A 16,512-nucleotide genomic window follows, 5' to 3' on the forward strand; every position below is an offset into this window, starting at 1 on the left:
CAGGAGCCGCCAGAGCCGTCAGCCAGCCAGGAGCCGCCAGAGCCGTCAGCCAGCCAGGAGCCGCCAGAGCCGGCAGCCAGCCAGGAGCCGCCAGAGCCGTCAGCCAGCCAGGAGCCGCCAGAGCCGTCAACCAGCCAGGAGCTGCCAGAGCCTGTCACGCCCAGACCATGGTTTGCTTTGTATGTTTCTATGTTTTGTTTAGTCAGGGTGTGATCTGAGTGGACATTCTATGTTGGATGTCTAGTTTGTCTGTTTCTGTGTTTGGCCTGATATGGTTCTCAATCAGAGGCAGGTGTTAGTCATTGTCTCCTATTGGGAACCATATTTAGGTAGCCTGTTTTGTCATTGTGGGTTGTGGGTGATTGTCTATGTTAGTTGCTTGTGTCAGCACAGTTGTTATTATAGCTTCACGGTCATTATTTGTTTTTTGTTTTGTATAGTTTGTTCAAGTGTTCTCTGTTCATTAAATTCACGATGAGCACATACCACGCTGCATTTTGGTCCTCCGATCCTTCCAACTACTCCTCCTCAGACGAGGAGGACGACGATCGTGACACATGATGCGTATCGTGGCATTCCATCCTCATTGGGGATCGTTCTATGCGTAATTGGACTTTTATAAAGAGTCAAGTTAGATTTAAAAAATTATACGTTTCAAGTTTTATTAGTTGTATGTACAGGATATGTATGGTATACATCGTCCAACAAAATGCTTACTTGCAGGTTCCTTCTGGACAATGCAACAATAATAAATAATAAAATATAAGAATACGAACTTAAAGTAAATGGCTCTGTAGAATAGAATAAACATTTTAGCATGGTACTGTATAAAACAGCAAGGCACATTTTATAACAATTTATGATGTTGATTATAATGATGGTGGTGGTAATAACAATGTAATTGCACAAAGTTAAAGAGATCCTATTTGAGGGGAACTGAATCATCACAGAAAGAGACACTTTTGAAGTTGGACATTTTTCAATTTTACAGTAGCCTGAGGTTATCAGAAAGGTGATAACTAGCATTAGTAAAAACTACCCAAAAATAGCAAAGCACCCTTTACCGGTTCAAACAGCCGACTAATTGGCCAACTACCGCCCCCTTAGTAAACTTTTGGAAAAAATAGTGTTTGTCCAGATACAATGTTATTTCATCGTAATAACAGACTTTTAGAATGTTCATAAGGAAGGGCACTCAACATATGACACAAATTACTGATGATTGCCCGAAAGAAATTGATAATAAGAAGATTGTGGGAGCTGTATTGTTAGACTTCAGTGCAGCTTATTTAATAGAACACATACGCTTGTTTTATTTAATGGAAGCCTCTCCAACGTAAACCAGGTTGAGGGTGGTGTTCCTCAAGGCGGCTGTCTTGGCCCTCTACTGTTCTCTGTTTTTACTAATGACCGACCACTAGCATTGAATAAAACCCTTTATGTCTATGTACGCCGATGACTCAACATTATACACGTCAGACACCCACCAGAGCAAGTGAAATCACTGCAACAACAAAGAGCTGCAGTCCGTTTTAAATGGGTGGCAAGTAATAAGCTAGTCCTAAATATATGATAAACTAAAAGCATTGTATTTGGGACAAATCATTTGTTAAACCCTAAACCTAATCTAAATCTAGCAATGAATAATGTGGCGATAAAAGCAAGTTGAGGAGACTAAACTGCTCGGTGTAACCCTATATTGTAAGCTGACATGGTCAAAACATATTGATTCAAAGGTGGCTAAAATGGGAAGAGGCCTGTCTGTAAAAAAAAAGTGATGTTCTGCTTTCTTGACATCACAATCGACCAAATAGGTCCTACAGGCCCTAGTTTGATCAAACCTGGACTACTGCCCAGTTATATAGTCCAGTGCTACAAAGAGGGACATAGGCAAATTCCAGTTGACCAGGAACAGAACAGCATGTCTGGCCCTGAAATGTACACGGAGGACTAATATCAACAACCTGCATATCAATCTCTCCTGGCACAAAGTAGGGGAGAGATTGACTGCATCACTACTGGTCTTTGTGAGAGGTATTGATGGGTTAAAATCACATAACTGTCTGTTCAATCGGTTAACACACAACTCAGACACTCATACCCCACAAGACATGCCACCAGAGGTCTCTTCACAGTCCCCAAGTCCAGAACAGAAGCTAGGAAAAGCACAGTACTATATTGAGCCACTATGACTACATGGAACTGTCTTCCACATCAGCTAAATCAAGCCAGCAGTAAAATCTGATTAAAAACCAGATGAAAACACACCTCACGGCACAACGCGGACTGTGAAGAAACACACTCACGCACACACACACACACTCTCTAACACCGGACTGTAAAACACAGACTCCACACACACTTTTCTTAGTAATGTAATGTAGTATTGTAATATTGTAATGTAATAATGGAGCAATGTAATTTTCTATAATGCACAATGTTTTGTTTGATTTATCTATGTTTGGACCCCAGGAAGAGTAGCTGCTGCTTTGGCAACAGCTAATGGGTATACTAATAAAATACTAAATACTAAGGTTTGATTGATGAACCTCTCTCCACAAGCGGTCGGTATCAGCGCTTTACGATCGAACCTGTCACACTTCTGTCAAGATTGGTTGACCATTCCCACCTCCTCACTTTAGCCAATGAATGAGTCCCAGTGCTTCCAATAGTGCCTTAGACCGCTGCCCCACTCGGAAGGCATCAATATTGAACTTGACGGGAAACTGTGCGTATATCCACGCAAATCATTGTGGCTATAACTAAGTTATTAAACCATTCGTACACACAACTTCTAGTGGTTGATCAACTGTATTGCAAGCAAATATTGTTAATTTAGGGGAAATGGAGGTGTTTGATGCCAGGGGGAGGCGGTTGCTTCACCAGGTTGAAATCCAAAATAGATAGATTCTAGATGTCAGTCAGCTAGCGCACTAGCACTAAGCCAAGGTGGGAAAAATGACAAAACTCCCATAGCCTGACGAAAGTTGACAAAACAAAAAGGAGAACAGATGAGGTACTACACAAAGAGCAAGCAGGTATGATTTTCGTTTTGACTCCAATATAATAATAATATAATATATGCCATTTAGCAGACGCTTTTATCCAAAGCGACTTACAAGGCAAGGAAGCACCAGAGCCTGCCGTGCTAACGGGTTCACAGTAGATAACAATAGATAAAAAAGTCTGTGAATAACATGAGGTATAGCTAACGTAAGCCAGCTTGAGCTAGCTTGAGCTAGCTATACTGAACTTTCAAGCAAACTTGGTAGCAATACGATGTTGAGAAATAGTGCATTGTGGGTAGGTTAGAAGTTATCTGGAAATAAGTTAATAAATATGTAATAACCAAAAACATGATTATATTCGTACTTATAGGTAACCAGATTGTGGCTATAACTAAGTTATTAAGTCTCTGTTACATTGGTGTGTAAAAACTCATGCTTCCTACCCTATAATCTCAGAGTCTATACCAAGGCAGAAGACAGAAACACAACCATGTATTAATAAACTAAATATTGAATGTAATCCTTTGCATAAAAATGTGGGCTGTGGGCAGAATTTACTTTTAAATTGTTCAATAGACAATCAATCTTGCAGGATGTGTGGACAGTTTTTCTGCACTCACTATAGGACTATAGGCAGCATGCATTTTTTTGTTTTAAAAAGTCACTGCAAAAGACTGAAACATTCTGCCCACACTTCTATAGAAATGTGATGAAATTTGCTATTACCCTTTCTATTAGAAACGGGCATGGCCCAGTTCCAAGTCATACAGCAAATGAGGGCGTATTTTGTTACCATAAAAGGTGAATGGAGGGCGTTTTCCAGGCGGGGTTGTATGCGCTTGTTCACAAGTGCACAAATATAATAATAATATGGCTCTGATTTTTCAATGAAAACTTGTATATTTTGGGTAGCCCACCTAATCCTAAAATCTCAACACGATAGAATATTAGTAAGAAATGTACATACAACTAGTAGTCACTAGTTACCACAGCCACAATGTCAAAACGGGCTTTATCGTAAAAATTTATGAAAACAAAGCTTTTTGGTCTAGATTTAATGTTAGTGTTAGACATAATGTTGGCAGTGTGGTTAAGGGTAGGGTTAAGGTCATGGTTATGTTTAAAAGCAGATTTTAAGAAGAAAATTGTAGAAATAGGCGGGGATTAGCCATAATATTTTGTGGATGTGGTAACTAGTGACGACCATAAATCAGGCCCCTCGTTTCCACTCGCTAGTCAGATTCCACAGCCACAAAGTCAACATTGGATACACAAATTTGCTTTTTGGTTTTAATTTAAGGTCAGGGTTAGGCACAAGGTGAGCAGTGTGGTTAATGTTAGAGTTAAGGTTAGTATTAGGTTTAAAATCACATTTTAAGAAGAAGAATTGTACAAATGGGCGGGGTTTAGCCTATGTCTTTGTGGGTATAGAAGCTAGAGACGACCATCCCTCCTTGCCTCACGACAATTCGACAGTGTTGCCGCACAAGAGACCGAAACCGGAGGAGATGTTTTAGACCTCCGAAAATATTTTACGGTGATGCGTTAACGATTTCAAGAGGATATAAGAGAGCTGGGATCAAGCAAACCGGGAACGAGCAGGAAGCGAAAATAAACGGCAGTTTCTGTCACGGTTGGAAGTTTTGACGGATTTCAAAACAGTGGATTCTGTGAATGTGATTGTAAACACTGTTCTGGGGTTGACACAAATGTAGGCTTAATTGCGTAGGACAGAAAGTTTCTGTAGGCTAATAGCAATTTTCCTTTTTCCAATGGACTCGCATTTGGAGACTGCTTGCACACAAAGTATGGAATTACCCCTGTAATGTGGATTGCAATTTCATTTGAAGAAAATAAAGGTCTACTCCAGAACAATGTGAAAAGATACGCGTCCTGGATTCTAATGTTTCTGGATATCTTGAAAATTATTGGCAACAGTTGAAATTATGCTCAACCGATTTTTGCTCAGGTGTCTTGCCTGCTCCGACCGTGGGACCAAAATGGATTTGACGCCACTACAGACCCCGGTCCCCCTTTTACAGAAGTTCTAACAGTTATTACACTTTGCTATTACTGTTTTAAACTTTACAAATGCTTTGGAAGAAATCGCCAGAGGACCCGCTTGGATTTTAAATCTACATTTGCATTTGGAATTTCAATCATGAACTTTGACAGTTTGATAACATTATTTCTCCTGACACTTCTGTATTTGTCAGCTGTCAAGGTAAGTTATATGTTATAACAGACCCAGTGTCTCTAAATGGACGTCAATAAATGGATTACATTTGTGAAATGTGGTCAACTGTAGGTCGTCCTTGTCGTTCCCCTTGCTAGGTCATTACTCATGTTTTAACAACCTCAAAATGTTTCATGGCTTCAGCGATATGTAAATAGCAATTACGCAAAACTGACACTACACCGACTTCACGTAGGCAGGCCTATTTAGCCTACTGTCTGACGTGGTGGCTTGTGCGTTTGCCGTTGAGAGGTGGAATATGTAGGGGCTAATGGCTTTGAACGAATGTGATGAAGTTTCGTCTCTTCTGGTGATTGCGGGCCTGCTCAGAACCACCTTGGCAATATTATTACGCTTTAATGGCGTAGCAGCGGCATTTTGTATTCAAAGAGACATGGCAACAGGTTCGCTGCCTGCACACTCGATCCTGGCTTCATTTTAGTCCGCATTATTACAATAGCCTACCACTACCCACCCACATTTTAAATTCTAAATTCTGACAAATGGGGCATTGGCTTAATATTTTAATATGGCTTTAAAATTACTTTATAGAGTTTACAATGTAGACGTGGAGGTCTGTTGGTTTGCAAACCATTAATCAAGCCTCCTCATAACCTTTGAACGAAAGTTTAGGGAGAAACAAAAACGCCAACCAATAGTTATAGTAGACACTGGCCTGAATATGTTAAACTCCGGAATGATATTGAATTGGCATATAGGCCTACTTTCTCAGTACCTGGGGCGGTCCATAGATTCCCAATGGCTCATACGTTATAGGCCTAGGTATCTATTAGACCTTTATATTATGAACACTCAAATACAGTTTTACAACTAATAGCCCCACAAAGGCCTATCTCTTTAACCCTGCAGGGGTCCCGCGCCCAAGCAGCCCACATCTCTTTCGAGTCTCTCCCGCGCCCATACAACGTCAACCCGTTAATTCCCTAGAGACCAGTCAAGCGTTTTGGGGGTGTTAAACGAGCTCTTATAATCAACCCTGTTTAGTCAAAGCAACTGGCCGTTATTAGTAATATCATCAGATTGTCTATGGGCAAGTGTTCGCAGCTTGACACCCACTCCATTAATAACAGCATTTTAAGTGTTGCGGCCACTCTTTTGTGAGCCCCAATCGCCGGTCCCTCACACCACCCAAGGGGCGGAGATAGCCGCTGCCTGAAAATAAACCGGGTCTATTTTACTTTTGGCAGGGGTGAAATGTTCACTGGTTGTTACATTATGCGCTTGCGTTGCTCCGACTAAACACTGTAGTCCTCACTGAAAGCCACGAGGTAATCCATCTCCAGGCCTCATGCAATCCTGGTCATATATTGCGCGAGTTTTGCTTGAATAAAGTGACAAGATGCCAGTCACTATGGAGCGACTGACAGCAATTACCGTGGAAAATGTAGAAAACTGTGGGCTAGATGCGGGTCAATGTTGCAACAGTTACCACATGTGGCCTCTGTTGAGAGTTGTGTAGCTTAAACTCATATAGAGAATGAAATTGTAACATTTGCAAACCTAGGCCTAACACTTCATCAGGGAAAGATAATGTAGCCTTGGCTATGAAACAAAACAAACACACCGCGTGGTCTTTGACAGCGTCCAACGTCATATCGTATGTCTGCGCCACGTAGCCTCTTTGGTTGCACGTTAGTCAATGTGAAATGCACTGTATGAAATTCATGACCGTAAGGATACAATTTAATCGCCAATTTGTGTACCCCTTTTCCTTTCTCCCGCGCAGAGTGCCCACATACCTAAGGAAGGAGGGAGAAGTGCGCATGACGGCGGTAGGTGTTCGATAGGGCACGGTGGGAATAGAGCTTTCATTGGGCTCCCTCGCAGGCAAACTGCCAATGAAACGGGGTTCACCTTGAAAGCACAGTGAGACCCACGCCGCCTGGCGGAAAGAAGCCCAGCTGCACCATGTTCTCATGTTGGCTGAAGTAGGCTCCAACATTGAAACAAATAGTAACATATTTCAAACAGAGTAGTGTCCATTTTCAGTTATAATCTCCACGGATTCCATTTGAAATATTGTTTGAAGTTAAGATGTGGAAATACTTTTTTTAGAATGGAATTTAGTCTCTGGCCCTCTTGGCTTCTTTACACAAGCCTATGTTGCACAATATTAGGAAAGGGGCTGCTCTCTTAATCAAAAGCTGAACTTTATATGTGATTGTTTCATACTATGCTTGATTTGGCTGGAATAGGACCCTGCAGGGAGTGTGCTATTATTTCCAATTTTCCCTTTCTCTCCATGAGGAATCAGAGTTGTCTGTATGTGGTGTCTCAATGTCTTTCCCAACATGTGCACCACTAGGCTACAATGTGTTTAGTGCTTCACAGCAGAAGGTACCTAGCTTTGTGGGGCTAAGAGAGGGAGAGAAAGAGGAAGTCGGTACAGAAGCATACCACATCCACAATGAGAGAGGAAGGGAGGGGGATACCTTGATGGGTGATGCCGGTTGTTGAAGGAAAGTGTATGTAGTAGACGTATATTTCTTAGTGTGTGTGTGTGTGTGTGTGTGTGTGTGTGTGTGTGTGTGTGTGTGTGTGTGTGTGTGTGTGTGTGTGTGTGTGTGTGTGTGTGTGTGTGTGTGTGTGTGTGTGTGTGTGTGTGTGTGTGTGTGTGTGTGTGTGTGTGTGTGTGTGTGGAGTATGTACAGTGCCTTCAGAAATTGTTTATACCTTTGGTCTTTTTACAAATGTTTTTGTTAAAATGGATTTAATTGTAATTTCTTTGTCAACGATACACACAAAATATTATTTGAAAGTGGAATATTTTTTTTAAATGAAAATGAAACTAACATATCTTGATTTAGATAAGTAATCAACCCCCTGAGTCAATACATGTTAGAATCACCTTTGGCAGTGTTAACAGCTGTGAGTCTTTCTTGGTAAGTCTCTTAAGAGCTTTCCAAACCTGGAATGTGAACATTTGCCCATTATTCCTTTCAAAATTCTTCAAACTCTGTCAAATTGGTTGCTGATCATTGTTTTTAAAAACATTTTCAGGTCTTGCCATAGATTTACAAGCAGATTTAAGTCAAAACTGTAACTCGGCCACTCAGAAACATGTAAATGTTTTATCCTGAAAAACTCCCCAGTCCTTAACAATTACTAGCATACCCATAACATGATGCAGCCACCACTATGCTTGAACATATGGAGATTAGTACTCAGTAATGTGTTGTATTGAATTTGCCCCAAACATAACACTTTGTATTCAGGACAAAAAGTGAATTGCTTTGTCATATTTTTTGCAGTATTACTTTAGTGCCTTGTTGCAAACAGGATGCATGTTTTGGATTTTTAAAAATTCTTTACAGCCTTCCTTCTTTTCACTCTGTCAATTAGGTTGGTATTGTGGAGTAACTACAATGTTGTTGAGCCATCCTCAGTTTTCTGCTATCACAGCCATTAAACTCTGGAACTGTGTTAATGTCACCGTTGGCCTCATGGTGAAATCCCGGAGGGGTTTCCTTCCTCTCCAGCTACTGAGTTAGGAAGGACGCCTGTAACTTTGTAGTGATTGGGTAAATTGACAAACCATCCAAAGTGTAATTAATAATGCTCAAAGGGGTATTCAGTATCTGCTTTTTTTATTTTCACCCATTTACCAATAGGTGCCCTTCTTTGCAAGGCATTGGAAAACCTCCCAGGTCTTTGTGATTGAATCTGTGTTTGAAATGCACAGCTTAACTGAGGGACCTTATAGATAATTGTATTTGTGGGGTACAGTATTATTTGTTAAACAGTATTATTGCACACAGTAGCTAGGTTTCCATCCAATTGGCAACTGAATTTCATGCGAATATTCTAGAATCCAATCCAATATGAGTGTGTGATGACGTACTGCACACAAAGTGTACTTTTCCGCTTATGTTTTCATGTACAGAAAAAAATCATCTTAAAGTTCGATGTGTTTCATTCTCATTTTCAACTCTACCGATAGTTTTGTTACAAAAACTGTTGTTAAATAGCAAATGTACCTGCACTCTAGCCAACAGATACAGTGCGGGTAGGCTGTGCGGGTAAGCTAGTCCACTTGATGAGATTATTATGGATAAGATCGAGAATATTTTTTATTTGTCAAACGGCAGTCAAGCATCAATCATCATGTCACAAGAACAAGACCCATGCTCTAATAATGACTCAATAATCCATGCTTTCTGGGAATTTCATGAAGTCTGAAAGTTGGCTGTCAGAAGGATTACAATATAAACTTACTTTATCGATCCCAACATGCATGAACAAATGATCTGTCGGCATTTATAAAAGTACATCGAAACTTCCTGCTTCCACCACAGCTGTCATTTTTTTTAAATACAATATAACTTTACTCGCATATAAACAACTGGGGATGGAAACGTGGTTAATGAGTCCATGCAACTTATTATGTGACTTGTTAAGCAAATTTTTACTCCTGAACTTATTTAGGCTTGCCGTATAGGGGTTGAATACTCACCGACTCAAGACATTTCAGCTTTTCATTCTTAATTAATTTGTAAAGATTTCGAAAAACATAATTCCACTTTGACATTATGGGGTATTGTGTGTAGGTCAGTGACACAATCTGAATTTAATTCATTTTAAATTCAGGTTGTAACACAACAAAATGTGGGAAAAAATCAAGGGGTGTGAAAACTCTGAGGGCACTGTGCAGTATGTGTGTATAGGTTATTGGTGTATTAAATGTGTGTGCATGTCTCTCCTCAGTGATCTCCTTCATGGAGGTGTACAATAAGAGCCTGTGTCAGCCCAGGGAGCTGCTGGTAGAGATCCTACAGGAGTACCCAGAGGAGGTAGAACACATCTTCATCCCATCCTGTGTGGTGCTGACACGCTGTGCAGGCTGCTGCAACGACGAGATGCTACAGTGTACGCCAACCTCCACGCATAACGTCACCATGGAGGTGAGAGACTGAGCGTTTTACATTTTTACCCTTACATATCTCCATCACACGTTTAACTCCTATAACCCTACTTCTACATATAACAGAGTCGTCTCCAAGGAGGTGAGAAACTGACCCCTAACCTTTGACTGTTTAACCTCTAATCTAATAATACATTTTGACTGGCCACCTCCCCAGAATGGCCCTTTGTAACACAATGCGTCTCAAGTTATGTGGGTCTGTATATGAGAGTGTAAACGGTATATGTTCTAGTATATTTGGGTATACACTACCATTCAAAAGTTTGGGGTCACTTAAAAATGTCTTTGTTTTTGAAAGAAAAACACATTTTTTGTCCATTAAAATAACATCAAATTGATCAGAAATACAGTGTAGACATTGTTAATGTTGTAAATGACTATTGTAGCTGGAAACGGCTTATTTTTAATGGAATATCTACAAAGGCGTACAGAGGCCCATTATCAGCAACCGTCACTCCTGTGTTCCAATGTCACGTTGTGTTAGCTAATCCAAGTTGATCCTTTTAAAAGGCTAATTGATCATTAGAAAACCCTTTTGAATGTATGTTAGCACATCTGAAAACTGTTGTTCTGGTTAAAGAAGCAATAAAACTGGCCTTCTTTAGACTAGTTAAGTATCTGGAGCATCAGCATTTGTGGGTTCGGATTACAGACTCAAAATTGCCAGAAACAACAAACTTTCTTCTGAAACTCATCAGTCTATTCTTGTTCTATTCTTGCGAAATTAAGACTATTCCATGCGAGAAATTGCCAAGAAACTGAAGATCTCGCACAACGCTGTGTACTACTCCCTTCACAGAACAGCGCAAACTGGCGCTAACCAGAGTAGAAAGAGGAGTAGGAGGCCCAGGTGCACAACTGAGCAAGAGGACAAGTACATTATAGTGTCTAGTTTGAGAAACAGACGCCTCTCAAGTCCTCAACTGGCAGCTTCATTAAATAGTACCCGAAAAACACCAGTCTCAACGTCAACAGTGAAGAGGCGACTCCAGGATGCTGGCCTTCTAGGCAGAGTTGCAAAGAAAAAGCCATATTTCAGACTGGCCAATAAAATCAAATGATTAAGATGGGCAAAAGAACACAGACACTGGACAGAGGAACTCTGCCTAGAAGGCCAGCATCCCGGAGTCGCCTCTTCGCTGTTGACGTTGAGACCGGTGTTTTGCGGGTACTATTTAATGAAGCTGCCAGTTGAGGTCTTGTGAGGCGTATTTTGCACGGTAGTGTATGTCCTAGAGCAGGTGGGAAAGGATGGAGTGTATATGTGAGCTTGTTTGACCCATCTACATTGGGGCAAAAAAGTATTTAGTCAGCCACCAATTGTGCAAGTTCTTCCACTTAAAAAGATGAGAGAGGCCTGTAATTTTCATCATAGGTACACTTCAACTATGACAGACAAAATGAGAAAAAAAATCCAGAAAATCACATTGTAGGAGTTTTAATGAATTTATTTGCAAATTATGGTGGAAAATAAGTATTTGGTCACCTACAAACAAGCATGATTTCTGGCTCTCACAGACCTGTAACTTCTTCTTTAAGAGGCTCCTCTGTCCTCCACTCGTTACCTGTATTAATGGCACCTGTTTGAACTTGTTATCAGTATAAAAGACACCTGTCCACAACCTCAAACAGTCACACTCCAAACTCCACTATGGCCAAGACCAAAGAGCTGTCAAAAGACACCAGAAACAAAATTGTAGACCTGCACCGGGCTGGGAAGACTGAATCTGCAATAGGTAAGCAGCTTGGTTTGAATAAATCAACTGTGGGAGCAATTATTAGGAAATGAAAGACATACAAGACCACTGATAATCTCCCTCGATCTGGGGCTCCACGCAAGATCTCACCCCGTGGGGTCAAAATGATTATAAGAACGGTGAGCAAAAATCCCAGAACCACACGGGGGGACCTAGTGAATGACCTGCAGAGAGCTGGGACCAAAGTAATAAAGCCTACCATCAGTAACACACTACGCCGCCAGCGACTCAAATCCTGCAGTGCCAGACGTGTCCCCCTGCTTAAGCCAGTACATGTCCAGGCCGGTCTGAAGTTCGCTAGAGAGCATTTGGATGATCCAGAAGAAGATTGGGAGAATGTCATATGGTCAGATGAAACCAAAATATAACTTTTTGGTAAAAACTCAACTCGTCGTGTTTGGAGGACAAAGAATGCTGAGTTGCATCCAAAGAACACCATATCTACTGTGAAGCATGGGGGTGGAAACATCATGCTTTGGGGCTGTTCTTCTGCAAAGGGACCAGGACGACTGATCCGTGTAAAGGAAAGAATGAATGGGGCCATGTATCGTGAGATTTTAAGTGAAAACCTCCTTCCATCAGTAAGGACATTGAAGATGAAACGATGCTGGGTCTTTCAGCATGACAATGTGGCTTCGTAAGAAGCATTTCAAGGTCCTGTAGTGGCCTAGCCAGTCTCCAGATCTCAACCCAATAGAAAATCTTTGGAGGGAGTTGAAAGTCCATGTTGCCCAGCAACAGCCCCAAAACATCACTGCTCTAGAGGAGATCTGCATGGAGGAATGGGCCAAAATAACAACAACAGTGTGAAAACCTTGTAAAAACTTACAGAAAACATTTGACCTCTGTCATTGCCAACAAAGGGTATATAACGTATTAAAGTATTGAGATAAACTTTTGTTATTGATCAAATACTTATTTTCCACCATAATTTGCAAATAAATTCATTAAAAATCCTACAATGTGATTTTCTGGATTTTTTTTCTCATTTTGTCTGTCATAGTTGAAGTGTACCTATGATGAAAATTACTGGGCTCTCTCATCTTTTTAAGTGGGAGAACTTGTACAATTGGTGGCTGACTAAATACTTTTTTCCCCCCTGTATATTCGACTCTATCTTCTCCTGTTTCCACAGATAAAAAGAATAAAACCCCACAAGCAACAAAATGATATCTTCATGAGTTTTACAGAACACAATGCATGTGAATGCAGGTAAGAAGTGTACACATGCTGCACGTATACATATACTCACAAACTATCTAGTGTATATACTCACAAACTAGTGTTCTTCTCAGTTCAGGGCATACGGAGGTCTTTCTACAAGGAATTCAGGGGATTGTAGATAAATTAGAGTATGTTCTGACTTCCAGTTGCCCTCTATCAACACACTGGTCTGGTTTGGTCTGGTCCATCCAGATCACATAGTGCATGCAGAGTCACTTTAAACTCTGCAGGTCACAGAAAGGTCACAACGTTTTCCTTTAACGCCTTAGCTGTTAATTTTGACCAAAAAATTTTGAAGATTTCTATCTTACTCGTGAAGTTCAGTGTGTAGCATTTCCACCTTTTCATAACCTGCATATAATCTGCTCATAAACCATTAAAGGGATGTTGCAAGATATTTGTCAATCAAGCAGTTTTTGGTCAGACAAATTCATGGATTCCATTATTATGTTGATGCGTGCAGTTTGAAGGAAGTTGAAGGTAGTTTCACGAGTCATTACTAACTAGATTTAGTGCAATAACTGGAGGTCTACAGGAATTATTACAATTTTGAAGCTGTATTTATAATTATATCAAATATATACAACACATTTTTCACCAACAGGTTTCTGTGCAATGCACCATATGACTAATAAGCAAAGCCTAACTGTATACCGATTACCAACTTCGGGTGCTTTAACATAATGTTTTGCGTTTTCAACACCACAATCAAATTGATAGACTCAATCTCGATAAACAAAAAATACAGTGCATTCGGAAAGTATTCAGATCCCTTGACTTTTTCCACATTTTGTTACGTTACGTCCTTATTCTAAAATTGATTACATTGTTTTGTTTTTTGCCCTCATCAATCTACACACTCTACCCCATAATGACAATGTAAAAACAGTTTTTTAGATTTTTCAGCAACAAAAAAAAAATGAATAAAACGGAAATATAACATTTGCATAAGTATACAGACCCTTTACTCAGTACTTTGTTGAAGCACCCTTGGCAGCAATTACAGCTTCGAGTCTTCTTGGGTATGATCCTACAAGCTTGGAACACCTGTATTTGGGCAGTTTCTCCTATTCTTATCTACAGATCCTCTCAAGATCTGTTAGGTTGGATGGGGAGTGTTGCAGCACAGCTATCTTTAGGTCTCTCCAGAGATGTTCAAATGGGTTCAAGTCCGTGCTCTGGCTGGGCCACTCAAGGACATTCAGAGACTTGTCCCGAAGCCACTCCTACGTTGTCTTGGCTGTGTGCTTAGGGTCGTTGTTTTGTTGGAAGGTGAACCTTGGCCCCAGTCCGAGTTTCTGATTGCTCTGGAGCAAGTTTTCATCAAGGATCTCTCTGTACTTTGCTCCATTCATCTTTCCCTCAATCCTGACTAGTCTCTCAGTCCCTGTCGCTGAAAAACATCCCCACAACATGATGCTTCCAGCACCATGCTTCACCTTAGGGATGGTGCCAAGTTTCCTGCAGACGTGACGCTTGGAATTCATGCCAAACAGTTCAATCTTGGTTTCATTAGACCAGAGAATCTTGTTTCTCATGGTCTGAGAGTCCTTTAGGTGCATTTTGGCAAACTACAAGCGGGATGTCATGTGCCTTTTACTGAGGAGTGGTGGTTCCAAACTTCTTCCATTTAAGAATGATGGAGGCCACTGTGTTCTTGGGGAACATAAATGCTGCAGAAATGTTTTGGTCCCCTTCCCCAGATCTGTGCCTCGACACAATCCTGTCTCGGAGCTCTACGGACAATTCCTTCGACCTCATTGCTTGGTTTTTGCTCTGACATGCACTATCAACTGTGGGACCGTATATAGATAGGTGTGTGCCTTTCCAAATCATTGAATTTACCACAGGTGGGCTCCAATCAAGTTATGGAAACATCTCAAGGATGATCAATGGAAACAAGATGCAGCTGAGCTCAATTTCAAGTGTCATAGCAAAGGGTCTGAATTCTTATGTGAATAAGATATTTCAGTTTTTTTATTTTTAATACATTTGCAAACATTTCTAAAATCCTGTTTTTACTTTTTCATTATGGTAGATTGATAAGGGAAAACATGAATTTAATCAATTTTAGAATAAGGCTGTAACGTAACAAAATGTGGAAAATGTCAAGGGGTCTGAATACTTTCCAAATGCCCTGTACATCCCTCCCTACCTTGTACCCAGTATCGAAGGCTTGGCTTCGATACTGAAGTAGTATAATCAGATTAAAGCATTGTGACTGGTTGTGTTTATGCCACAGATAAAAGGTAATAGATTTTCAAAGTTAAATTACTAATATTTAGGCTATATTGAAGCATTAGGTTTTAGGTGCACGAGGAATAGCCGCTCATATCGTAGAGGAGGCAGAGCATGCGTTAAGCTTTCCTGAATAACTGGGCCTGCCGGGAGCATACTTATGTGGCCACATTATAGGACGATTTGATGATGATCTGAATCAGACAGCACATCTCAGTTTCAGAAGTAAAAATACAGTCAGAATGGCCTGCTACAGTGCCTTTCTAGACCTTGTAAACTGTTGAAAGTTGACACAACTGATCCAAATGGAATGAAACATTCAAATCACTTTTGCACCACTATTCAAATTACATTTTCACTGCCGTTTCCAGCCTAGAGTAGAATTTTGTACTCACTTGAAAACAATAATGCAATTATTCATTGCATTGTGGTGTTGTAGGCTAGTCTGGGTAGGATAATTGTATTGTCTCTAAACAAGATCAATAGGGGCGTTTTTTGTTGTTTTTGTTTTCCACCTTTATTTAACCAGGTAGGCCAGTTGAGAACAAGTTCTCATTTACAACTGCGACCTGGCCAAGATAAAGCAAAGCAGTGCGACAAAAACAACAACACAGAGTTACACATGGAATAAACAAACATACAGTCAATAACACAACAGAAAATCTATATGCAGTGTGTACAAATGAAGTAAGGAGGTAAAGGCAATAAATAGGCCTTAGTGGCGAAGTTATTACAATTTAGCAATTAACACGGGAGTGATAGATGTGCAGAACAGGATGTGCAAGTAGAAATACTGGTATAAATACTGGTGTGCAAAAGAGCAGAAAAAACAAATGACATCGCCAAAGTCAAGGATCGGCAGGATTGTCAGTTTTACGAGGTTATGTTTGGCAGCATGAGTGAAGGAGGCTTTGTTTTGTGAAATAGGAAGCCAATTCTAGATGTCATTTTGGATTGGAGATGCTTAATATGAGTCTGGAAGGAGAGTTTACAGTCTAGCCAGACACCTAGGTATTTATAGTTGTCCACAGATCCGTCCAGAGTAGTGATGCTAGACGGGTGGGCGGGTGCGGGCAGTGATCGGTTGAAGAGCATGCATTTTGTTTT

General features: G+C 40.6%; 1 protein-coding gene across 3 annotated transcripts in view; it reads left to right on the forward strand.

Moving 5' to 3' along the window:
- Positions 1-4,309: 4,309 nt before the first annotated feature.
- Positions 4,310-16,512, forward strand: part of LOC118398575 (vascular endothelial growth factor A-A-like) — a 21,018-nt gene continuing 8,815 nt past the window's right edge. Inside the window, exons 1-4 of one of the 3 annotated variants that reach the window (XM_052470874.1) lie at positions 4,322-5,232; positions 6,992-7,037; positions 9,970-10,166; positions 13,079-13,155. In XM_052470874.1, the coding sequence (XP_052326834.1) occupies positions 5,170-5,232; positions 6,992-7,037; positions 9,970-10,166; positions 13,079-13,155 (383 nt within the window). In that variant the 5' untranslated portion in view covers positions 4,322-5,169. Of the gene's footprint in view, positions 5,233-6,991; positions 7,038-9,969; positions 10,167-13,078; positions 13,156-16,512 lie in introns of all 3 variants that reach the window. The other 2 variants (XM_052470875.1, XM_052470876.1) reach the window with 2 other exon arrangements.

This window comes from Oncorhynchus keta, chromosome 19 (assembly GCF_023373465.1).
Source record: "Oncorhynchus keta strain PuntledgeMale-10-30-2019 chromosome 19, Oket_V2, whole genome shotgun sequence".
In the NCBI taxonomy this organism is placed as follows: Eukaryota; Metazoa; Chordata; class Actinopteri; order Salmoniformes; family Salmonidae; genus Oncorhynchus; species Oncorhynchus keta.